The sequence below is a fragment of the Maylandia zebra genome, linkage group LG2 (assembly GCF_041146795.1).
Source record: "Maylandia zebra isolate NMK-2024a linkage group LG2, Mzebra_GT3a, whole genome shotgun sequence".
In the NCBI taxonomy this organism is placed as follows: Eukaryota; Metazoa; Chordata; class Actinopteri; order Cichliformes; family Cichlidae; genus Maylandia; species Maylandia zebra.
Window position 1 is genome coordinate 15,939,529 of NC_135168.1, and position 26,207 is coordinate 15,965,735.

General features: G+C 38.5%; 2 protein-coding genes across 3 annotated transcripts; one reads left to right on the top strand and one right to left on the bottom strand.

The window, feature by feature from the left end:
• The first annotated feature begins 1,114 nt into the window (after window positions 1-1,114).
• aga (aspartylglucosaminidase) lies at window positions 1,115-10,836 on the top strand. The gene is made up of 9 exons (XM_004553626.3): window positions 1,115-1,394; window positions 3,992-4,145; window positions 5,366-5,478; window positions 6,047-6,159; window positions 7,291-7,399; window positions 7,855-7,930; window positions 8,079-8,186; window positions 9,651-9,784; window positions 10,642-10,836. The coding sequence occupies exons 1-9, from the start codon at window positions 1,268-1,270 to the stop codon at window positions 10,740-10,742; spliced, it is 1,035 nt and encodes a 344-aa protein (XP_004553683.1). The 5' UTR covers window positions 1,115-1,267; the 3' UTR covers window positions 10,743-10,836.
• A 63-nt stretch (window positions 10,837-10,899) lies between these two features.
• Window positions 10,900-24,774, bottom strand: neil3 (nei-like DNA glycosylase 3). 2 transcript variants are annotated; one of them, XM_004553628.5, is made up of 10 exons: window positions 24,632-24,774; window positions 22,887-22,996; window positions 21,192-21,326; window positions 20,576-20,789; window positions 19,614-19,688; window positions 19,178-19,344; window positions 13,593-13,753; window positions 11,939-12,353; window positions 11,459-11,639; window positions 10,900-11,298 (listed from the first exon to the last, which is right to left on the bottom strand). In XM_004553628.5, the coding sequence occupies exons 1-10, from the start codon at window positions 24,728-24,730 to the stop codon at window positions 11,116-11,118; spliced, it is 1,740 nt and encodes a 579-aa protein (XP_004553685.3). In that variant the 5' UTR covers window positions 24,731-24,774; the 3' UTR covers window positions 10,900-11,115. The 2 variants fall into 2 exon arrangements, with proteins under 2 accessions (XP_004553685.3, XP_004553684.3); XM_004553627.6 differs by lacking the exon at window positions 24,632-24,774 and adding an exon at window positions 23,146-23,360.
• Window positions 24,775-26,207: the final 1,433 nt, after the last annotated feature.

The following is a 26,207-nucleotide window of genomic DNA, read 5'->3' on the forward strand; positions in this document are numbered from 1 at the left end:
AAAGGTCTGGACACTTTCTGGACATTTTTATTAGTCTTGTAGTTGAGCTGACTTGATGTCGTTGGCATTTTATCTTGTAATACTTAGTGTGTACAGCTTCTTATTTTGTATAACTTCAGTTATTTCCTCTCCTGACAGGAGAGGTGTAATGAGAGCAGAGCCTGCAATGAAAGTGTCACCAGAGTGCATATCTTCAGCCACACAATCTTGTTAGTTTTTTAGGGTATAATACAGAGATCAATAGTATGATGGCAACAAGCATCAAATTGAACCCCAAGAGACACCTTTTCTGCATGTGTGGAAAAAACTGTACATGGGCAGATGCAGCAGCTTGATAAAGATAACAGAAGGCTATCTAACACCAACAATGAGCAAACTGAGAGACAACCATAGAAGTCCTGCAACAAATGTATATTGTATACCCTACGTCTAACAAACTGAATATGTGTCAAGATAACTGCAGCAACACAGCAGGCAAAGCTGAAAATAGCCTGAGAAAATAGCCAGCAACAAGGGGAGCTCTATGGGGCAGCTTTGTCAACTTGCTGAAATTTGCCAAGCACAAACAGACTGTCCTGAGATTAAACCTTCTAACACAAACAACAACAATGGCTGAAAGCACAAGCAGCAAATACTTAGACACACTCTTCAAGCGGTCAAGTCTGAACGCACTGGTGCAAGTAATGAGTAGAGCCAATAAAAAGGTCAGGTGGCTGCAAGAATACAACTGGATGTTATTAGTCTAGCAAATTAGCACGATAGCAGGCGTTAGCTTTCCTCGCATACAAAGTTAATCAGTCTGAATCAATATTGTGCTAGTAAGCAGCACATTAGCTTGTTAAATATTAGAAAACTGTAAATTTACAACAGTACTTTCCAAACTATTTCCTATATGCTGGTTTTTCTAACAAGTGAAAGCTGTCGCAAAAGAGGTTTACAAGTTCTCTTTCATGTTTGAAGCCAATATTACTTCTATAGTTAATATTTGTCCCCCTTCGAAGTATTTAAATAAAAAAAGACAAAAAATAAAATTATTCATAAGATAACACAGTTCACGTGAGCTTTTCATGACTGTTCCTTTAATGGAAAAAACCCACCCACTCAGCATGTGACCCAACAAGGAAGTTTAAATGCGAGATTAATTAAACACACGAGTTGTGTTTTTCAAGCAGCTCTTGTGTGTTTGTTTTTCTAACGTCTTATGGGGCTGTAAATGGTAACCGCGCGAATATAGCAATGAAGTGATAAAAGTGTTGTAGTAATATCCATGCATCGACAGGACAAAATGTTTACATTTCTACTGATTTGCACTTTAACGTCGCTTTTAACTCTTGGACATGCATCGCTACCTCTTGTGATCAATACTTGGCCATTCAAGAATGCAGCGGCTGCAGGTAGGCCAATCTTTTACACGACTATGAATTGTGTTAGACAAAAAAAAAGAAAGATTCATTCAGGCTGGAGCCCAGTCACGTGACACTGTGGTCTAAAATTGCAGTTAAACAGAATCCACACACACCAAAATAAAAAAAATAAATCTATATGTACTGATCGATTGTTTTCTGGCTGAGCTTTAACAATCAGTGGGCGATTTGTCACGAGGGGTTTTGCAGCCCACTGAATTTATACCACTGTTGCGCTCTGTTTTATACTTCCGCTTTCAAATTGAGATCCAACTTGTAAGTGTCCTAACGTATAATTTACATACTAGTGTATATCCATGCTGTTGTATTGTTTGGTCTGTTATACTGTTGGCAAACTGATATACTTAATCATGTTGAGAAAAGTAAGAAAAGGTAAGGTGGGTAGATGGTGTTTATATGAATAACAGATGATAAATATGAGCTATTAAATATTCATCTACGGCGAAATGTGTTCATATGTATGATTAAGGGGCCACGTCAACTGTCTAATTATTTAAAAAAAAAAAATTAGATAAAAATAAGCCTACTACTACACTCATTAGCCAGCTGCCAACCCCATTCAGTTCATAATGGCATACTTGCAAGTTCCTTTAATACAGTAAACTTAACTTCATAAGTTAATGTGTCAAATGATGTAATGCTATATTGATAGTGTAAACATCACTCTTTGGAAATATTCAATATTTAGTAAATCAGATCTTGTCCTGAAATTTAAATAATATAAAATAGCCTATTAGTACGGTTGCAAAGCGACATGATGCATAATATCTATTATCGATTGGAACCTTCAGGGATACAAGATGTACTTGTGCACCAGTTTTGGTTGCTCAACTCCTGATCACTTAAAGGAGAAGTTTGTGAGCAAACAGACAGAAAGAGGGAGAGAGAGTTTGTGGGTTTTAGTGCAATATTTCACTAAAGTTACAGCTATGTAGGTTTGCAGACAAAAAAATAAAAATAAACAAACAAAACATAAGGTAATTCATGATCTTCAGAATAGAAGGACAAATTGGATTTAGCAGCTGCACTCCTGTTGAGTCTAATATGACAGTTTTCTCAGAGTATTAGTTTGGTTTTCAGAAATGACACATAAATTATAAATAAAAATAACTGTCTATAATTCTATTTAGCTGCAGAATTTATTGTTAAAGTCAGTAGAGTCATGTTGTATTAATTAGCAGGCATCGTGGTACTTGGTGACAATCACAGCCATTGGTTCTCAAATGCAAAGGTTTGCTGGTTGCTGTTGCTCTGTAGGACTGTAGGCTTTTCTATGGGTACATATTAGTCATCACTTGCAAGAATCATTGTGTTCATTATGATTTTGTTGCATTATAATGCAAGAAAATGCATACAAAATTCTCCAAGAGGAGAACTGTTTTTTTTGTTTGTTTGCTGTATTCATGTGGCTCACATGGAGCTTATCCATACAGTATGTAAGGCCATTAGCGGCTTAGATGGGACTGCAAAATGGACAGAACCTGCTAGGCTTCTTAGCTGCCATTGCCACGTCTGCCCATACTCAATTTGATTTCCTTCTGGATGATACATTGGACATGTTCAAATTGAAACTGAAAATATTTCAGCATTGCTTGGGACTTATCCGTCAAGTGGATTTTCACCAGGTGCACAGCTCAAAATGAAAAATGATAGAAATGGTATTCAACATATTTTGAGCAACAGCTCAGACCTGTAGATGATTAAAGTTAACTAAAAATCTCACTATTTGATAGATGGATGCCCTTTCATTTATCAGATGCATATCACCTCTTTTCCCCAAGGAGGATATGAAAATGAAAAATGTACCCAGCTATCTGTTTTGCGGCGAGATATTTAAAGGTGTAGTCTGTGAGCCACGGCTATTGATCCGCCCATGCAGGCCTCCTTTCCTTTGGGGGCTTACAGAAGCAGATGACAATAGCAGGCTAATCTCTTCCATTCAGCAGCATTTTCTAAAAGAAAAGGATGTAATGCAGAGTTTGATATGAAGAAAAAAAGAATTATATCTCAAGACAAGAGCACTAACTTGAGAATAGAATTTCAAGAGAGATAAGTCATAAATGATAAGAGGGAGAATATGTGTGGTGCTGAACACAATGAATTTAGAAGCAAGCTGGTGGCAGGCTACCAGTTGGTATTTTGATCCCCCATGGGCACTTGGGGGATCAGTGACCAAATGCTAGTGTGTTTTCTGTTTAATACCTCTGTTTTGTACTGGTCATCTAAGACAAACTTTAGCTCATAGATTTTTAAATTTGACAAGCAGATGCCATCAATTCAGTTCTATACCCTACAAAAAAAGATAACCAAACAAAACACTTGTTTGACAAGTGTTTCTGTAAAATTTTGCAGCCAAATGCTACACTGGTTGACTACCAAATGTACAAGATATCTCTCAAGGCTTTGTCAGCAGTGTCTTTGTCAAAATTCTGTCAAACAGATTTGCTAGACAGAGGGATTCCATCCTACCCTTGCAAAATGTGACTGGCAGAGGCTTCCTGTCATGGGGACAGCATTTGTTTCATTGTACAGTATATTGCATGCTGATTGATTCATTGTGTCTGCAGCATGGAGTGCCCTGCAGTCTGGTGGCTCAGTGTTGGATGCAGTGGAGAGAGGCTGTGCCCGCTGTGAAATGGAGCAGTGTGATGGCAGTGTAGGCTATGGCGGGAGCCCAGATGAGTCTGGGGAGACCACGCTGGATGCATTGATCATGAATGGGTAAACCGTGGACATGTCCTGTGCTTTTATTATTAGTAAAAATCTAACATGGGGTAAAAAAAAAAAAAAAAAGCCACTTCTATAACAGCACAGTTAAGCAATAAAGATTGATAATGCAGTTAAAAACTGTTACGTTTTTCTCTAGCTCCTATTTGTCTAGCTTTCCCCCCAAATCTTATGATTTAATAGTATGTAATGAATGCCTGAGCCTAAATGAGTATAGGATTGATTGCATTTTTTAAAACTGGAAATTACATATATTTAAAAGAGAGTTTCTTAGATCTTGACCATGCTAATTAAGCTCCTACAGTTTAGTTAAGGCTTTTACGAGCCTTAACTGGTTCTTTCCTGTAACTTGTTCTTCAATAAAACAGTCTCAGTAGGATCTGAACATTTAACAATTATTATGTCCTAAAATATTACATTTACCCACTCAGAAGTTTTTATGGGAAGTAAATGTAATCTTGCAACAAAACCAAGCGGCAAGCTGTTTGTTATTTCTCTGTGGAACAGTGCTTCTTTTATTTTGCAGGGAAATTGACATTTTTTGGCTACAAAGTCATGAATACATTGCGAGGATAGGATAGTCTCCTCCACACAATCCAATATAGCTGCATAAGAAATCCAGTAGGTATCACCAGCAGATGTATTGTAGCCTCTGAGTGCTGGAATCTAAACCATAAAATTTAATGTAATCCAGCAGACCAGTCTGGCAATAAATATCAGCTCTGCAAAATTGTTGAATTTCTGATACTGTGTGAGGGAGGAGTTAGCTCTGTGGAAATTCTAGAGGCTTTAGTTTCTTTTGATAAATATTAGAAACACATTTCAGTATAATGTAGCCTATTACACTACCACCGCAAAGGGCAGCCCTTAAAAATTAGCTTCCATTCACTCACACTCTCAGAGAAAATTCCAGGCATTTCTCTATTTGGATTTAGCTGAAGAATGGTGTGTCACAGTCACCGCTAAGTAAGCCAGGTGTGTCAGTGCATACACTCCCTTACTGCTGAAAAACATTGTGTTCATCTCTGGGCAACTATTTATGAGGGGTACAGGGGGTTAGCAGTGTGAGGGCAGTGTGTGATGCATGCACCTATTGTTGGAGCATGCACTCATTCCTAACACTAGTTTATGACTGATATATATGACTTGCAGATACTGTTTGTGCCCAGTAAACCAGAAATGATGTTTATTTTCTGCGGATTCTCTGTGAGCAGTGATACAATGGAGGTGGGAGCAGTTGCAGACCTGAGAAGAATCAAGAATGCCATTGGAGTTGCAAGAGCTGTGATGGAGCACACTGAACACACATTGCTAGTGGGAGAATCAGGTATTATTATGGTTTACGTCGGCAGGAATTGTTTTCACATTCTTGTTATTTGTTCAATATCATACAGTTTTATTAGAGCCAAAGAATTTCAGACACGGTTTAATCTTTAATCTGTAGACCTCGTGACCTGCAGTAAAAAGTCTTGAGCATAAAGAGAATTCCAAACCACAAGAGTTTTTATTTTTCCTTTTCCACTAAATTAGCACATTGTGAGAACTGCACACTGGTATGCAAGTCATTTAAAGGAATCTGGAGGCCAGTGTTGAATCTTTTTTCTTCCCCAATGTAAAGTATTTTTAAATCAAATAACATAGCTCATATGTCGAGAAATCCTAACAATCCAGCGAATCCTTATTGAACCTTTATTCTTCAGGAAGTAGTAAGGTCACTTGCATTCAGAACATTGGCCTCTTGTCCACCTTCAAAAACCAAGGCGACAAGTTTAAATGAGATGGAATTGCCTCAAGTCCCTCCTTTGTTTGTGACCCTTTGTTTTTTGTTATAACCCAAGGTCAGAGTGGTCCAGAATGTCTAACTTGACCTGAAAGTATTACTTCTCTTTTTATAGCTTCAGTGTTTGCTGAAAACATGGGCTTCATTGCAGAAGACTTGACTACCAACAAATCTGTGAATATTTTCTCAGAGTGGCTGAAGGGCAGCTGCCAACCTAATTATCGAAAGGTGCGTGTGTGTGTGTGTGTGTGTGTGTGTGTGTGTGTGTGTGTGTGTGTGTTTTAGGCTGTGTGTTTTTCTCACTTGTGTTGGCTACAGGCGTGCTGCTTCTAAAAGATTGATATTAAACAGGACAATTGACAAGCATACTAAAGTAGTTCATAAAAGAGCCAGCTTTTGTGGTAGAGGTGATGCCCTACAGCAGTGGGTTGTTGCTTTTCTATAGAATGCTCCTGTTAATTTCGCCAATAACTTCCCCAAATTTCCAAACTAAATCAGCTGTTATCTGTCTACAGAGTATCCAGTGCTCAACTGATTAAATTTAAACTAGCTATACAGCCCAGTACAAGAAGTGCCTGTTCAAAGTTCATCTTCACAGTAGTGGAGGAATAGATAACACTGATCACTTGCTCTTACCCTAAAGGGTCCTTGGATGTTTTAAAGGGTTTTAAATTCACCTTATTGGAATAGAATATAGCACTTTGCTTTGTTACTAATGCACAGGCAATTTGAGAACACATTCGAGCTTTGGCATGATGAACAAAGTGTAAAGAAGTAAAGTTGCTTCTGTTAAACATTCTGTATTAAAATACCTTTTTAGTCCACGTGTTAAATTTAACCTGCACCCAAAGCACAAATGTTGTTAGGGGTTTTCAAAAGTCACAGGTTTTACAGCTGTTCACCCAACTCAAAGGGATTCCACTTACCTGTAACTTCAAAGGAGCACACTGAACTTTTCACACCACTCTATACAGTCAGTTGACTCACTCATATCAGCAGACAAGACTCCTTGAGTTAGAGGCAGGGAGCCCTTTCTTAAACTACCCCCATGCTCTGACAGATATCCACATCTTGTTCTCTGTGCTGACACACTATCCAGAAGATTGAGGTGGTCCAAAAGGTTGTCTGTGTCTCACCATGACATGTTTGACTACTGAAAGACAGGGAAGACTCCCTACTGTATGTTATTAAATACCAAACCACTTGGTGACAATAGCGCTGATGGTTTTATGTAATTAAATCATGGCAAATCAGAGTGCTCGCAGATCAGCATGTCTAGCTTGTGTGCCATTACAGTAATTGAGTCTCGGGATAATAGCATTATGCAAACAGTGATGCAGTTTTGTCTTCTGTTGAAAGAATGTCAGTCCAGAGCCTTCCAAATCCTGTGGACCATACAGGCCGAAGGCAACGTGGAAACAGAGCAAGAGGGCACGGCATGCTAATATCCATGCCCATGACACCATAGGTAGGTTTTTACCAGCTGACACAGAGTCGGCTTTCCTTAGGCATGTTATAATTTAGTATTTAACTACCTCATTGAAACCAGACAGGTATGAAAATATGTTCAGTTGTATAATGGGCCACATAAAGAAGGCTTTCTGTAGAGTTTCTAGAGTTTGAATTTGTATTTCTGTCCAAAAATACTACTCAAAAATAAATATTCCTTATTGCTTCTACATGAATTCCCAGTTTAATGGGTTGGAGCTAGAGTTATATATTACTGATCAGTGTGCTTGGAACTACTGGGATATTTCATGGTGTGTTCGAAAAATTTAATCAGTGTCAACACTAGCTCACACGGGAGCTTGTAATTACTTTGTCTAGCCCCCCCCCCCCCCCCCCCCCCCCCCCTTTTTTTTTTTTTTTTTAAACCTATGAAGAGGTGGCTGGTGTTTCAGAATCAATTATTTTTTGCACCAGGGATGATCGCTCTTGATCGTGATGGCCATGCGGCTGCTGGTACATCAACCAATGGATTAACTCACAAGGTTCCAGGGTATGTACATTATAATGTTTTTTTTTTATCCATATATAAGATTACATACAGGGTTGTAGCTCAGGGTTAGCTCCAGATGCATATTTTTTTGTGTACTTTTTATGAGGCACTCTACTGTGTTTACATGCTCATGTTTCCTGTCCTGCAGTCGTGTCGGGGACTCTCCTATAGTGGGTGCAGGTGCCTACGTAGACAGCTTAGCTGGTGGTGCTGCTGCCACTGGAGATGGAGATGTCATGATGCGCTTTCTACCAAGGTACCTCAACCATTTTATTATTAAATAAATAATAAATACGCTTTTTGTCTTTTGTGTCAGGAAAAAAATAATCTACTTAGCAACATAACTCATGTTAGAGGGGTTTATTCTTAAGTGTAACTAAGGGGGTGGGAAGAGATTTACTTTCACTCTATAGATTATTTCAGTAAATCAAAATAGGTGTTATATTTATTCCAGAAAACAATGTGAAGTTACTCTGTTGTTGTACTTATAATTCTTTAGGACATCTCGTGTGGTTTGAAACTTCTTTGTGACTTTTTTCCCAGCTACCGTTTAAATAAAAGGACTGTTGGGTGGCTTTTTCCTTGACAGATTTATTTATTTATTTTTTCAAAGAGAATATCGACATATGGGACGTGTGTTGATTTTAAACAGCCAACTTTGGGCTTGAGCCCCAAGCTGCAAGTGCAAAAATAGTATTATAAAGAGTGGAGGTGTGACTATGTTGCCCCAAAACTGTCATTTGTACATTCCACAGCTGAAGTGAGATTTCACTAAAGCGACTGTTTGTTTCCAGGCTGTGAGAATATATTTGTCTCAGAAGGGTTATTTTTTTTAAGCTTTATTTATCTAGGATAGTTTAGCGTGCACACATACTGAGCTGAATCCAGCTTAACATTCAGCTACACGCATGCACAACACAACCTGAAGGGTCCCCATTTTCAATCAGATTATTATTCACTTCCAGGAACTGCTGGGTGGTTAGAGAACCGTGTTACTAGTGAAAGAAAGCCCTTTTCAAAGCCCAGGTTTCTATACCTGGTATGTCTGATTACAACTCTGCCCAAGGACTATGCTGTCAAATTGCAGCAGCACCAGGCCATTTTAGAAACGGTTGCCTTCTGTGTTGGAATCATTCTTAAACTGCTTATCCATGAATTCTAAATGTTTAAGTGACTATGAGATGATTTCCTATGTTGGATGCACTATATATATATATATATATATTTATGTGTTAACACAAACTAATTTTCTTGCAATGCAGTCTGGAAAACAGCATGCAGGATTGTACTTGTCCTGTCAGAATAATTCACTGAGGAACAAGGCTCTTGGAAATTTTCCATTTAAAACCCCCCCATACTTTCACCGAGGTCAATTATAGAAAATTTGCAGTGTGTCACTCATTGTTTTGTACAATTGACCTAAGGCTAATGGAGTTAATGACACCAGCAGTGTCTGGATGGAGCAAATAATTTAAAAGTAATGGTACATTAATACAAATGCTCCTCATGTTAATTTTTGTACACTTTGTGCATTATGTTCTTGTATACCATAGAGTGAGGCAGGAATCCTTCTTTTTCCCCATTAAGTAATTATTCAGGTTGTTGCGTTATTTTATCCCATGTTATGACTTCAAGCGCATCACTGTCATGATCCTGGTTGGAGGCCCTGACAGCACTTGTTAGTTTGCCTCATGTGTGCTCCGTGTAATCCTGCCAACAGCTACTTGGCCGTGGAGTTGATGAGGGCCGGGGTGGATCCCTCAGCAGCCTGCAAGTCGGCCATTTCCAGAATCAAGAGGCATTACTCTGAGTTCTTTGGAGCTATCATATGTGCTAACACAACAGGGCATTATGGTGAGTGTTGGAGTTTACAAATCGTACAGTTCCTTGCCCAGAGTACTGGCACAAAAACTGACAAATGTATACATATTTCTTTAAAGTAATACTCACTTAAAACTTTATCATAAACATGTTTGAGAGGGAGATGATAACAAGGCAGTCCTTTGTAAATTAGACCTGAACTGAACAGATACAATTCAAAATTTAAAGATTAAAAATGTAACCATAATCCAGTGGCTTTAAAACAATATTTTACTGCTATAATATCATTAACAAACAGTAACATTAAGTATGCTGAAAAGCATACTTGATGCATACATACTTTTCAAGCAAATGCTTTCTGGGACTGAGAAATAGCAGCCTTAATGAAGTTCAGGCATTGCTGTAGCAATCTTTTGTACAAGGGTTTAACTAGATCACAGCAACATTAAAGTTAAATGAAGCTGTCTTCACTTCTGTTTCTTTTACCTTTACTCATCAGCTCCAACAAAATTTGTTCTACCCTAGAAGTTATTTTGTTCTCAGGTCAACCACCACAAAGTCTGAAATTAGAGTGTCAGCCAAAGCGGCACACCCTTCATCTCTTCTTGTTCAAATAAGACAACCTTTTCATCTTTAAGTAATGTATCCATTTACCCTACATCCACAATGTTTTCGTTACCACCTGCTTCTTACTTTGGCACCAGAGAAAATGAGGTCTGAATGAGACACCTGGATAAACAGATGTTAACAGGTTATAAGAATTCTCATTGTCAAACAGCATATGCATTTAAAAGTCGAATTTCATGTCACAACTAAATGGGGTCTTAATGAGAGAGGGTTATAAAGGTTTGTGTTCCTGCAGTACTTCAATTTCCTCTTTATCTCTGCAGGTGCAGCTTGTAACAAAGTCCCCGGCTTAGACAAGTTCCACTTCATGGTAGCAAACTCCGAGACAAACGCACCAGTCCTAAAATCTGTTGATTGCTTTTAAATAATTTATAACTGTATGGATATCTTTAGAATTAATACTATACATGCAAATTTTATGATCATTTATTTGCTAAATAAAATCTGTTTTAACTGTTGATGGTTTTGCATTTTTGGATTTATCTACATGTCTTAATTAAAGGTAAACTCATAATACCAAATAATTTGAAACAGACTTTATTAGAGATTTATTACAGCTGGTACGAACAAAGTTGGCCATGATTTGAAGGTCAGAAGCTTAAATGGACGGGAATATAGAGCAAGGGTATATTTGATATATTTGATACTTGTCATCCAGTCATCCACCCCATTTCTATATCAAGTTGTTTTTATAAACATTGAGGATTCAGGGTTTCACTTGGGAGCAATATATGACATTAGCAACCAGGTAGGATGGAAACCCCTGGTCCATTCTCGGCCCACTGGAAAAAGTCACACTGTTTCCCCTTTTGAAAGCTGCAGGTGTAAAAATTCCTGCCGTTGTTGGGTCCTAGTTTCAGAACAGTCCTCATTAAACAGCGCTTCCCGTGGTGGCAAGAAGGGAAGTGCAAGTCTGCCCACTGCAACAGTGAAAATAAAGTTTGGTTAGCTTGGACGTACAGTTGTAAACTTTTATTTCAGTTATTTAAGTGTTTAGTGAACAGACTGCTAACAGACTGTGCAAAGGCTAGAAAACAAGAGAAGCAAATCGAAAACAGATAAGCTGCCTTCCACTTTCACCTCAAAGAAGTTACACTTGGTGTCTCTGGGTAGCGAGCAGGAGTAGAACTGTCGTCCCTTATTCTCCCCCTCCTTGTGGACCACTCTGAGGACAGCTGGGCGACGATGGGATGCACAGCGAGGGGCACTGGGACTGAGAGGAATGGAGGTTGCACGGCTTGTCGCTTCCATTTTGTGGGTACTGACAGGAGTATAGAGATAGTGTCATCAGTTTGAAATGCACTGAAAATATAACACAGCCAAAGCTGTCACATGAACACTAATTAGCAAACTAACCATTTTGTCTTGATGTGTGTTTTTGGAAAAAAAAAAAGTATGTTTAGTATCATACCATGACTGTGTGTGTGTGTGTGTGTGTTTTGTATTAAAATACTAAATTTTGGGGGTTCCCTTCTTAAATCTCACTCATTTCCCTGAAGTTGCAAAACCTTCTCTTATTAAAAACTTACCCATGAATATCCAAGTAAGAGATTCACTCACCTTGAGTTTGAGGTTCCATTTTGAGCACTGTTACTGGGAAAGGGGCTGTGATCAATTCTCATTTTCTTGGATGTGTGACTGTAGGAGGCCAGTGATTCCCCATCGGACAGCTCGGCTCTTTGCTTCTGCCAGCCACCAGAGGCATAATTGGGGCTTGTTGTCCCTTGGCAAACACTGTATTTATATAAACCTCCTTCTGCCGCCAAGGAATTCAAATGACTCCCGGCTTGGGCAAGCGGGACTTTTGCAGGCTTTGCCTTCTTGCTTAAGTCGGAGAAAACAAGGGTGGAAGTCCCAAATGCAGACCTCCAGTTGACTTTGAGCTCCTCTTGTGGTTTCTTGAAGGCAGTGCAGGGGTATTTAATCAAATCAGCAGTGAAGGGTGATGCTTCAACGCTAATGTCATCTGTGTGGACTGGGGAGATGGAGCCACAGAGAGAAACTCAATTCATGTTCAGCAGCTGCAGCTCATTCTGATGCACCGACTGCACCCATAAAATGCAGGTTGTTGTTAGTTTTAAGTGGTTAGCTTGCCGTATCATTTATCAGTGGGCAGTATATTGCCGTGCTGTGTAGTCAAATGAAATGTCACACAATATGTGGTGCTGAAAATGCCCTCATGCAAAATGAACCACCGTATCAAAAGCTTTAAAAATGTTTTCAGTAATGGACTATGGAGCCTGACATAACAGTCATTAACAAGGAACTGTGAATAAATATCACTCTCCAGTCCCTCAAAAGCTACCATTAAAGTGGCCATGAGCAAAGCCCTTAACCCCCAACTGATTCAGAGGATATGCACAGGGGTCCGTTGCAAATGTATAACTGTACATATGCAAATCAGGGTATTACTGAAAGAGCGAGTGTGCTCAGTCAGCTTTCCATGGAGAAATAAGTGTCTGTTATTCATTTAAATCAACCTCAAAATGTCACCACTATTCTCACTTACTCACACGCATCTTTTAAACAGTCCAGATGGACGCTGACATATGTGACGTAGCCTTTAAACCTTGTTAAAACTCAGATGATTATATTGGACTTAAGGATTCAAATCCCACTCCCATCCTCCCAAAATGGGAAATATTTTACTATCTAATACCACTGGACTAAAGGGGTTTGTTCTGGTAATGATTAACATAAAAAGACTCGGTAGTCTTAATTCAAATAAAATATTACAAAAAAGGAAAACAATTTAAGGGTACACAGTGAAGCCATCATAGCAACGTGTCCATGTCCTTGAAGCTCAGCACAACCTCGGGTTAACAGCTATTCAGTTGTTCAATCAGCTATTAATTAAGAAAACTGGACTGTATACAAAATACAAACTAACCCTTAAACCCTTCAACTGTAGCTTTATGCAGCAACAGTGACACTACAAGGACATTTCTTGCAGACACTAAATGGCCAACTGACAGACATGCTCATTATCCGTACTGCAACATACAAACACACACAGAGAAGCTGCGTCGCCTCGCTGCAGTGTCACTCTGCCATTTTCCATCTTTTTCTGAAAAGTGCTTAAGCATCGCTGTCTAACTGTACAAGATATCATTCAGCTAAACAGCAAAACTATAGCTACTGTTTTATCTCTTGTTAGCAAAGACATTTTATTCGCTCCAATTGAGTGACTATGAAGACAGAACATTTCACTTACCCTTGGGTCTTGGAGTGAGGCAGGCATCACACGCTGTTGCTGCTGGCTGGTTGATGAGTGTGCAGAGCTGACAGGCCCAGTCCTCTTCCTCTTTCTTAGCCACATTATCACTGGTTCTGTTGCAGGCCCAACCAATCAGGCTGTTTCGGACTGGAAGCTTACTAAATAAACAAAGCAGGGCAACGGTGATGATTATAATGTACTTCTGCTGCTGCGAATTTTATTGTGCAAAAATGTGGCGTTTCCACAGACATACATTTACTACATTACTAAATGTGAGTCACATTTGTATTATTAATGTTACTGTTCCACATGTTGAGAATAATTGGAATTATTAGCTCTCTAAAGTGGTTAAAAATTAAAAGTAAATATATTGTGTTGTATATAGTTTAGAATAGGGGTGGGATAGATGCAGCATAGCATTGCCATATATTGTATAACTGAAAAAAAAAACATTAACACTGGACACACTTAGTTTGACAAAGCTACCTCCTAATTCAGAGCAAAATAATGGACCAGTCGCACCAATAAAAACAGGAAAATAACCTCCTTGTATCTACAAAAAAATGTAAAAAAACAAAAACAAACCTGTCACAGTCTGACTTGGACTGACTGCAATCACTCTTAGACAGATTGGTGAAGATATTACTGTTTAAGCTATTATTCAGTTAAAAACAGCAGGGTTGTTGAATGCAAATGTAATGGTTAAATGTAAATTTCTGTTAAATGGGAATTTCTTTTATGTAGACAGCAACAGTTGCTTGATGTTTAATTTTCAATGATTTGTCCTTGTTAATTGCTATATTATCAGAAATACGTAAATGCCAAGTTAACCCCAAAACAGATACTGACAGTTTAACTTTGGGGACACAATTAGCAGTTAAAAAATTCATTGCAACATTCATTATATTCCAAAATGTTAAGAATAGCAATTATACTGTATCAGCATTGTGATAATATCCTACTGTTCTGTTAGTTTCTATTTTATAGTCTATATACGTTGTGCTTGTGGTGGTGGTCAGAGGGCCCGGTGGCGCCTGTGTCCGGCAGCCTCGCCTCTGTCAGTGCGCCCCAGGGCAACTGTGGCTACAATGTAGCTTGCTATCGCCAGTGTGTGAATGTGTGTGTGAATGGGTGGATGACTGAATGTAGTGTAAAGCGCTTTGGGGTCCTATGGACTAGAAAAGCGCTATACAAATGCAGGCCATTTACCATTTACCATTTGCTTATGACATTTATTAGATCACCACCCAGTGTAAGATTTATGCTACAGCTACTTTAAATTAGCAGTATTGGTAATCCCCCCCTTTTTTTAATGCTTCTGTAATGGTTAGGCCATGTATGTGCAACATTTTTAATGAAAAGAAATTTTTATTTCAAATAAAAAAAATTTATTATCCATGAATTGTCAAATTTACTGTTTTACTAAAAAGTGGGGGAAAATTATTATAGTTTAGATTACAATTATTTAATTGCATCCCTGAACAGAAAAAATAGTTTTAATGGTTGAATGTTATTCTTGATTAATTTCTGACTTCTCAGAGATTTTGACATGATCGATTTCTTAAATGTGGGTTATTATGAAGGGTTTATTAATACATTTGTTAAGCACTGTACATTATGAAGTTAAATGTGAAATGAGTATGAAGATGAGTTCTTCATGAGTTTCAGAAAGGTTTTAGACTGGGTAGCTCATTTAATTTAATAAAGAAAAGATTTTTGGATCAAATGATAGCCATTATGTGTTATCACAATGGCTCATGGGGGAACGTTTTTTTTAGTTTGTTTTTTTAAAGCAGAAAGTCACCTTCAGTCATTATAAGATTTAAGGTGGAATTCAGAATCAGCCCATTTTGTTTCCTTATTGTCCTGTATCCTGGAGACTCTAGCATCTTTTGTTTAATGACATAATGAACATTATTGAGACAATAACAATCTAAAATGGTTGCTTGAAAGAGCGATTTCAATTAGCTTCTTATTTAAGAAATAATGGGAGGTCAAAAGAGACCCCTGTATCAGTCATGAGTGGGAGATAATGATGTTAATGATGATGATAATGATATACTTATGTACCTAGTTTCCTGGTTTTTGTTTGACTTTTTTGAAAAGGTTCTTGGATAAATATGTGACAGTCTTTTTTTCCCCTTTAACTTTGTGAGATGGAAATGACTAACACTTGATATGAAGGTGCATTATGATTTCATGTATAATTGGCCATAAAATGCCAGCGTAGCTATATTATACTTTCAAAAGTAAGTGTCACTTTATTTAGATATATGTAACTTTTCAGCAGTAAAATAATTCCTAAATTATCATATTTTTTGGGATTGTCTGCACAAATAAACACGATTCTGATCAATTCTGTTCAGAAATGTAGTCACCCAATTACAACAGCAGTTGTAATATATTAAGATATAAACCATGTAGACACCTATGAAACTTTTACCTAGGCAAATAATTACAGTTCAAGCAGAGGAGAAAACAGGCAAGAATGAAATGTGTTTTATATAATTGCTCCAAGCGTACATGATAGTGCTCTGACATGAAGCTAGACTATGTTTGACAAGAGGGTAAATCTGCAGCGCCAACAGTCATGGAGGAGCAAAGTAGCGGCGGCTTTCAGGAAACTTCTCACAGATTGCTTCATCAGCTGTGTAATGCGTTGTAAGGGCTTTAGACTCTAACCCCTCGCAAAGCTTTGCTCAAACACAGCCCAGGAGGTGTTGAGCCTGTGCCCTGTCTGGCAAACACAGCCTTATATGCGCATTAATTTCCCTCATAACACTTCCCACTCCCTGCCAAGCCCATCTGCCTGCAAAGATGGCCTCTCTAAATTTGAACATATTATCTAAAGAGCTTTGGAACTTTATGAAAAGACTGAAAAATGACACCTAGCTTTACTATGTTGGTTTCTTTACTGCCCATATATGTTTAATAAGTTAGTGTGTTAGCATTTTAAATACAAAAGGTACATATTTTGTAACAGAAGAGGAATTGTCGCTTTATTCTATCACTGGAATATTTCCACTCATAGTTCTTAGACTCCCAAGTTCCAAACCTTTTTCATCCGATGCACCACCAAAAACCTATCCAACGGACTCAAGTATCCCATTCATCAAAACCACCTGTAGTCGAATGTGTTTAAACAGCCATTTATCTGTGAACTTTTTATGTAGTTCAGTATATTTCACTGTTTGCTTATTATTCCATTCATTAGTCCAGCGCTTTTTGTTGTAAATCTATTCAGCGGCTATTTAGTGTTTAGTGGCCACACCATGTTTTTCGATCGTTATTCCAAAAGGCGATGAGGATGCTCTTTCGAAAGACAGATAGTCCTACATTTTCAAACATAATATAACCAACATTTATACAAAAGATTTTTATTGATTTCTTTTTCCCAGTATGTCCTAAAATTAGGTTTTCCCAGAGAATTCTATAAGACTAGAAGTCTTTTTGCAGGAGTGGGCAAGAAAAACTGGGACTGTTGTGGTGAGCCTCACAGAACAGAGAATAGAATTAAGTTCATCTTATATGTAAGTAAAGATGATGGAAATGTGCAGCTTAATGAAGGTAGTATGCTGTGCAGAGCTGTAGTAACTACAGAGGGATAAAGTTGACAGGCCATTCTACAAAGATATGAAAATAAGTTGTTCAAGCTAGGTTAGTAAAAGGTGATAATCAATGAGCAGCAGTAAGGCTTCATGCTAAGAAAGACAACAACAGGTGTAATGTTTGCTTTGAGAGTGTTGATGCAATTGAAGTGAAGAGAAGGTCAGAGTTGCACGATGTCTTTGTGGAATTAAAGCATTCCATAGGGTGTCAAGAGAGGGACTGTGGTAGTGCAGGGAGGTAGTCGGGAGTAGCAGATAAGCATCTGAGGGTGGTGACAAACATGTATGAGGGCAGATAGACAGTTGTGTGGTGTGCCGTGGGAGTGACAGATGGGCTTAAGGTGGGGGTGGGAATACATCAGGGATCATCTCCAAGTCCCTTCTTGTTTGTAATAGTGATGGAAAGGTTGACATATGAGGCTAGGCAGGAGTCTCTGTGGACTATGATGTTCGTAGATGACATTGTGATCTGTAGCGAGAGTAAAAAGCAGGTGGAAAAGAACCTGCAGAGGTGGAGGTATGCTCTAGAGAGAAGAGAAATGAATGTCATTTGAAGCAAGACAGGATGCATGTGTAATGAGATGAAATTGTGAAGGTGAATGAGTTTAAATATATGAGGTCAACCGTGCAAAACAATGGAGGTGAAGAAGAGAGTGCAGGTGGATGCAGATGAGTTTTAGTGGCAAATCAGTGATGTGTAACAGAATTTAAAAAGCTATGCTTTGCTATTATGTCTGATTTGGAGAGAGGTGGTAACAAAAACACTGAAGATCTTCACTGGGGATGACCAGACTGGACAGTAGGGCTGTTTGATATAACGATATATATCGGATGACGATATAAAAACGTCTATCGTTTCATTTTACACTATTGTTTGTTTCGTGGTGTCGCAAAATAAACTGTTTACAGCAATATTTTTTCATCATTTTGATGGTCACTGAAGTGGCTATATTAATTTCTTAAAGGTCTCTCTTTCTCTTATATTTTATATAACCACACTACGAACGGACAAGCACCTGTTTTTATGCGTTGTCGTTAGCAACAACAACGGTAACAGCATCGCGTGTCTGCTTGTTTATGTTCCACATAAACCTTTCACAATAAAGCTCAAGATCCTGTTGAGACTTTCCAAAATAAACTGAATCACGTGAAAGAGCAGATTATTTACGGATGAGAATTAACAAAGAGCCGCCAGGTGCTAAAAAATAAACCTTAGACTCAAACGTTAGAACAGGCTTTTCCCCGCAGCACGCCGTGTAATAAATACTCACAAAGAAAACGACGGCCGTTACAACTTATGTCTAAAAATGTATCGTTTCATGCATCTGTTAAAACACTCGACTCCAGCTACATGACGCCCAGCTGGAAACACTTCCCGCAAGACCAGCTGCCCGAGATTCACAGAATTTACAGAAAATGTTACATTTTTGTGATTTATATCGTTATCGGACGATAGAATTCATATATCGGGATATGAGATTTTGGTCATATCGCACAGCCCGACTGGACAGGTTTAGAAAAAGCTCAGGTTGAGTGTACTGGTGACCAAACCAGAAAGGCAAGGCTGAGATGGTTTGAACATGTGTAAAGGAGGGACAGTGAAAATATTTGTTAAAGGATATTGAATATGGAGCTGCCAGGCAGGATGGAAACAGGAAGACAACTTATAAGATTCAGGGATGTAGTGAAGGAAGACATAAAGAGGTTTGGGGTGACAGAGGAGGATGCTAGGGACAGGGTGAGATGGAGGCAGATAATCCACTGTGGTGATCCCTTGTGTAAATGGGTACTAATCCCTGTATGGATATCACTGATAAGAAGGGTGCACTGCATTGTTGAGAAAAAACAAGGTACATTTTTAATCTCCATCTTAGTTAAAACATAATTGGTGGCGGATATTTTTACAGCCTTCAAAGGAGCAGCCTGTAGAAGAATAATACCTGCTCAGTCATAAAGGTCTACAAGGGTTTGTACCTTATGTTCACTCTGCTGGGATCTCCTTCTTGACAATGCTCGCAGAAGTAAGTCATCCTTCCGTTATCTCCAAGCCGACAGACTGTGATGACATGAAAACACTGGCCGCACTGGGAACGCTTGTAGACTTTGTAATGTTTGTAGAGGGGAGAGCCAGATATGCGACACTGACAGAGATGAGGAGGGCACACAAGAAGAAATAAAAGTATGAGGATAAAGAAAACAGAAAAAGATTACCCTTCCTCACTTCTCTGTTATGTATAGAAAGCAATATTTGTTTTTTCTGTTCTCTAGGTAGTGGGGCTTTGGCTTTTGCTCTCCTTTCCTGGCAAAATGAGGTAGCAGCTAAATACCCAATTTAAATGTGCGCAGATCAACATAAACCCATACAGATCCCATTCAGATCCAAAAGACCAACTTGTGATTTATGCCTAACCTTGTAAAACAGAAGAGTAAAATCACGAGTCATTTTCACCAAATGGTGAATCTGTTCATCTGTCAGCTGCTGAACCTAAAAATGACAGAGCACATTTAGTTACAGTTCACAAAAAGGAGACAAAACCTTATTTGTGTAGCCTTTCATTTTAAAACAGAGACAAATAGCACTTCACAATCAAAATCAATACTACAAGCACATAAACAATAAAGCACCAGATGGGAATGAGAAAGACTGTTTTAAATTGATGTAATGGGAAAAATAGCCAGCCACCAAGAAGCTGTCTCTGGCTCAGACAGTGTATAAAAACAGTACTTGTTGATCTTTCAGGACTCCTAGGGGCTTGGTAATAGAGGAGAAGCTCATAAAGATTCAGTGGTCCCAGAAGAAGAAGGGGCCAAAAGTCCTAGATTAATGTTTTGCTTCAGTGTGCTATATTCTCATATCCTATCTAAAACTTTCTAAGGAGGGCAAAAATTCATTTCAGATTGGAGCCCCTAGTAATGTTTGAGTAATAGAAGTATTCATCCTATGAAGTTCTTTTACCTGCAATAAATAGGCCACTCAAAAATTACACCTTTCTTGTATAGTTTGCCTACCAAAAAAATATTCCCAAAGAGCCATGTGACGTATTGAATCCTTCACAGTTCATGTGATATCATTTCCAGATCAGGATTAGAAAATATTTTATTCATGTTTTAGGATAAATATATGCTATAAATCATCGAGAAAAGCCGGCTCGGGTTGCAATAAGGACCATGTACATTCATGAAAGTAAAAAATATTTCCATTTTCAAAAGGCACAGAGGGAAAGGCATATCTGTGCTGCAATGTGCTTGTTTGTCTTTTCCCTATTTTACCCACCTCATTGCAATACATCACTCAATAATACAAGGGCTTAAACTTTTTCTGTGAGAGTTTTGTATTCCTCTGCTGAACACAATCCATCATCTTTTCCATACCTTCACGGCTGGGTGGAGGCCAGAGTCAAACAGGGCTTCGTTTTTAATGATGTTGCCGACTCCCGGCATGACGGCTTGGTCAAGGAGAACGTCGCAAAGCATCCTGCTACTCTGGCTCCTCACTGCTTCCTCTGAGTGGGAGAAGCTGAACTTGGAGGAGCATACATCCAGACTCTCCATGGCCCTAACCCTCTGCTCACAGTCTTCTGTTAACCTGCAAATACACAGTTGTAGTAATGGAAAAAGGCAGAAAATATATAGCGACAGTTATTGGAAGTGTGCCACGGGGTCAACTGGCGCTCTCAAGGTTACACTTTTCAAAATTGTTTCTTTCATATATTCTGTAAGGTGTGTTTGTTATGGGATGGAGTAACATAGGTGAAACCTTCACACAGAACAAAAAAAAATGTGGGTCTGACTGCTGAGCATTACAACAGGACCTTACAGACAATGGTCGGGACAAATGCTGAGCCAAAAAGGCTGCGTTTTTCATGCAACAACGGCCACTGTCTTCAGACACAGCCTAATGTAGGACATACTCACTCAATGAGACTCATAGCCCAAGGTGAACTCCTGTCACCTCAATCTATCTAGGCTGGGCTGGTGTCCCTGTTACCTTATTTCCACTGTGCTGTCAAAGAAGCACACGGTGTCGTCAGTAAGGTGTATTTCCAGCACAGGAGTGGAGTCCTTCCTATCCCTCCTCTCAGCAGGGTTTATACGCATTGATCCATTCATACCAAAGTGAACTCTAGAGGATGAAAGCAAGGAAGACAAAGAAAAAAAAAAGGCAAACTTCATTTAAAGACAGCATGTCTCGATTCATTTTACACTCGACACTCGATCACAGGATCATGGTCTTGTGGATGGAAACTCTACTCTTGGAAACTTATCGTGCAAGGTGTCATTGCCTTGCACAACAAAGCTCACTAATTCATTTACATAGATATGAATCTATCTGTCCAATGATGATTATTCAAAATAACATTTTCATTTAAAAAAAATAATATGAGCACAGTTAGGGTGGCATTATATGAATGAATATGTTCCTGTAGATGCAGTAATATCTGTTGTAGTTGCTATCTCTCCAAATTACACTACTGCAACCACTGTCGTTTTTTGCATTGGTCTGATTGAAAATCTGGATGTTTTTCTATTCTATTCTATTCTATTCACTAAATAACCAAAAACCACTTGGTTCTAGTTTTTTTTTTGATTAAATAAATAAATACATACAAACATACTTAACAAAATTATCCATATTGACTATTTCTCCTTATCACCATTATTGGCAAAAGGTAAAAACACAACTGAAGATTTGAACACTGTGCTGTGTACAAACACAAAACACATAAACCAACCAATAACTGGCTTTAATACAAGGGAACAAATAGCTTAGCTTTTACTGCCACAAAAAAAAAATACATTTTTGTAGTACTTATAAAAGCTGTAAGTTAACCCGAGCCTCCTACGAACTGATTAGAATCGTAGACTTTATGACTGCTCTTTTTAGAAACTCAGATAGGAAAAGATGGACATAGCTTCTGGGTTTGAAAAAAATGAAACCATTGCTGGAGTGCCTTAAACCTGCACTTGTTTTTTGTTTTTTTTAATAGCCACCTGGGGGTGGCTCTGGTAGTTGCAAAAATAACTCCAGTCCTATTGACATCTAGAATATGACCACTGTAAACACTTTCCTGCTTAGTTCACAGGCTCAGTCGATCTGTTTGGATCATATTAAATTAAAACAAATAAATAAATAAATTAATAATAAGCCTACTTTGTAACTTTTGGTCACACTATGTGTATTTTGGCTAACGATTTATGATTGACAAGTTGTTAGCCAGTGAACGTGGGGTTTCACAATCAGACCCGCCCCACTCACGCATCATATTGGGTTTCAAAACACCAAGATCGTGACAGCACAAACACTCATCTTGATACGATCTTCAGAAACCTTAGGTGACAGCACAGTAGCTATGTCCATCTTTTAAACTGTTTATGAGAGTAGTGCATGATCATATAAATAGATTCATATTGCAAATTATACACATTTTGCTTACAGTGGGATGACTCAAATATTGAATCAAAGATCAGCAAGCTAATCGGCTTATTCAGAAAAATGTGCTTCACTTTGAAAAGAAAATCCCAGATGTCACAGTTTTCAAAAACACTGAATGCAGCATTCATTGGTGACATCCCTCCAGACTCCGGTGCACATACAGTCGGTTGATAATGACAGAAAATGTCTAGACATTTATACAAACAGAAAGCAAAAGAAAAGAAAAGAAAAGAAAAGTTGTTCGCTTACCTTAAAGCACGTAGACCAAAGTACATGAAGAGCTCCTTTCCCAGGGTTTCCACTCCGCTGTACTGACAACCATAAAAACAGGGGAAGGCGTTTGTCTCGGAGCTGTTTTTCTGTACAGGGATATAAGCCAGTTAGCAGAAAAAAAGCACAGACGAAGGCTGTCTGATCTTCTTTAATAACAGCTAGGTGGCTAGCCTACACGCCAAATTTACTACATAACTTGTTCCACCGTGACATACAGTCTCACAAGGTTACTTACGGCTGATGTTGTCAGACTGCCTCTGATCGCTTTTACTTTCTGTCCTTTCTGGACTTTTAAGCGGATTTTCTCTCCGTTTAATGTGCATCCCGGCCCTTCAACCATTTTCTATTTCAAGATATAAAGTCAAACTGTGCGTCAACAGTCCAAAAGTTTTGTTGTCGTGATCGTTCCCCGCCACAACATTCAATTTTGCGCATGTGCGGCACGGCTTGTACCCGGAACTTGATGCATTAAAGGTACATTAACCTATTTTTCATAGCAGTGTCCTTCTTTATGAAAACAACATGTACATAGACATGAATATATATTAGGGGATTATGTAAGTATGTATTTGCTTTATAATTAATTCCTTCCCACTCTATCGTCATCCCTTGAAGAGGTTTGTTATTTTTTTCCTTTTAGTGAATAAATTCTTAATATGCTCTTCCTCCCAGCTCTGCGATGTCTATGCATATATTAAAGGGCGTGAATAAGAATAGAAACAAATAAATAAACCAAACATGAGTAGATAAAGTAAAGAAACACTCTGTGGAGTAGCTGTGCATTCATTGGTACCCAGAAATATATGCAGTAAGCAGGCTTATTAAAATCAGAAACAGCTAAAACGTTAACGAGATGCATGCACATCAGTGTATCAATAATTACCATCCAAATTTATCTGTATATGGCTCTTCTAAATAATAATTATGGCTACCTTTGGTACTTTTTAGGTACTTTTTAAAATTTTTATTATATAACTTGTGGACTATCAGTTATACAGCTTCTGCACCTGTTCCCTACCTTATAATATTTCAAATACTTCGCATAAACGGTAATAATATACTGATTCTTTTTTCTAAAAATGAATAAATGAATATATAAATATTAAAACATTGCTATTGTAAACAAGAAATTGTGGTGAAACTGCAGAAGAGATTAGGAGATTTTTAAAGTCTCATATTCTCCTATGGGACAATTTCAAACGTAATAAATCGTCGTGCATAAATTAAAAAAGGACACGGAACACAAACAGTAACGTGTTTCTGGCAGTGCACTATATGTATTGCACATTCATAGAAAGAGCGATTTCTTTTATTTTTCACTTGAGGGCGGCAGCGTACCGTTGTTGCGCCTGCACAAACACAAGGACATGTTTCTGGGCTGCAGGCTTTAATTTAACGTTTACTGAGATACGCTAAAAGATACTAATTGTTCAGCTGAATTTAATTGATCCAGAGAAATTTTCATTGTTTGAATTTTCATTCAGCCTGTTTGTTGTAAAGTTGAATAATAATAAAAAATCTGTTGCAAATAGGAGAAAAAGAATACTATATTATAATTTGACAAATTTTGCATTAAATTGCTTGTCTCCTTGCACATGCATGATGCTGTACTCTCTGCCCAGGTTAAATCTCACTGCCATTTCAGAATCAGAATCAGAATCAGAATCAGAATACTTTATTGATCCCTGGGGGAAATTATTTTTGTGGGTTAAGTGGCTTACCTGCAGCTTTACTCTGTTCATCGAAGGTGTCTGATCTGGCTGAATTTCAACAACAATTTCCAATATTGTCAAACGATTTTCTGCATGGCTTGCTTTCATAATTGCACCAACTTGTTTGCGCGGCAGTTTTACCACCCAGAAACCCTTCTGTGGGCCCAGATAAAAATAGATAGACTCCACGCTCTCCAGCCAAGTGTACAGACATGCCGTCCTTTAAAAAAAGCAGCACTCAGCAATAATGTGTATTAAAATCTGTAGCTGTTCTTGCACATTGGCTCCAAGGGATGCAGAGTATGTGAAGCTCTCAGCCTCTTATCCTCTCTCTTTCCTCAGGATCTATAAAAGCAACATGTATCTGCAGAGATTTGTGCTCCCACAGAGTGAAATATATTAAAGATTACAGAGCTTAATATTATCTTTTTTACCGAGTTATTGTCCAGATTTAGATTTTTTATTACATTATATAAAAATTTATGTTGAAAGTTAAAGCTGATAGTACTGGTTTGGGCCCTTCTACCTTTGGAACTGGGCTGCAGGTTTGTTGGCTCACATCACTGAATCTTTTGATGAATATTCCGGTGAATCCCAAAGATGCTCTGCTGGATAGAGATCTGGTGACTGTAGAGGCCATTTGATCACAGTGAACTCAATGTCGTGTTCAAGAAACCAGAAACTGGTGTATTATCTGCTGGAAAAGGAGTTATGAGAAAATGGATACACTGTGATCATAAAGGGATGGACATGGTTAACAACAATACTCAGGTGGGCTGTGGCGTTTCAGTGATGCCCATTTCATAATAAGGAGATCAAAGTGTGGTAAGAAAATATCAACCAGACAGTTAAACCACTTCTTCAGCCTGAACTATTAAAGATAACAGAATGAATCCACTCCATCAAGTTGTTTAGACCGAACTATGACCCTACCATCTAAATTTTGGTGACCCTTTACGAATTCTATCCCTACTTTCCTGAGATTAGCTAACAGGTTTGGCACCTGGTTCGTTCTTCTGCTGCATTAGACCATCAGCTTCATGTTTGAGTTGCTGTTGCCTTCCTATCAGCTTGAGGCAGTTTGGCCATTCTCACCTGATCTCTGGCATAAATGAGGTGTTTATGCCCAGAAAGATGTAGCTCGCTGGATATTTTGCCTTCCTTTCAGACTTGGTAGAGACGGTTGTGTGGGAAAATCATAGTAGATCAGCAGTTTGTGAAATACTCACATTTTGAATGTGGCCAGTCAGCTTGGCCACTTATATCTCCCTTTTTCCCCCTTTCTGATGCTGGGTTTGAACTTCAACAAATCATCTCGATGAACAGACACCATCTTGTTTTGTAACTGTAATTTTACACCTTTAAAGTAATACTGTTTTTCCATCTCTAGTGACATAACTTAAATAATTTACTGCTAATTTATATTGCCATCCAATATAAATTAGCAGTTCCACATCGAAAGGAGCCAGCTGAGGTGGTTCGGGCATCTGACAAGGATGCCCCCTGGGTGCCTCCTGGGTGAGGTGTTCCAGGCATGTCCCACCGGGAGGAGGCCCCGGGGCAGACCCAGGACACGCTGGAGAGA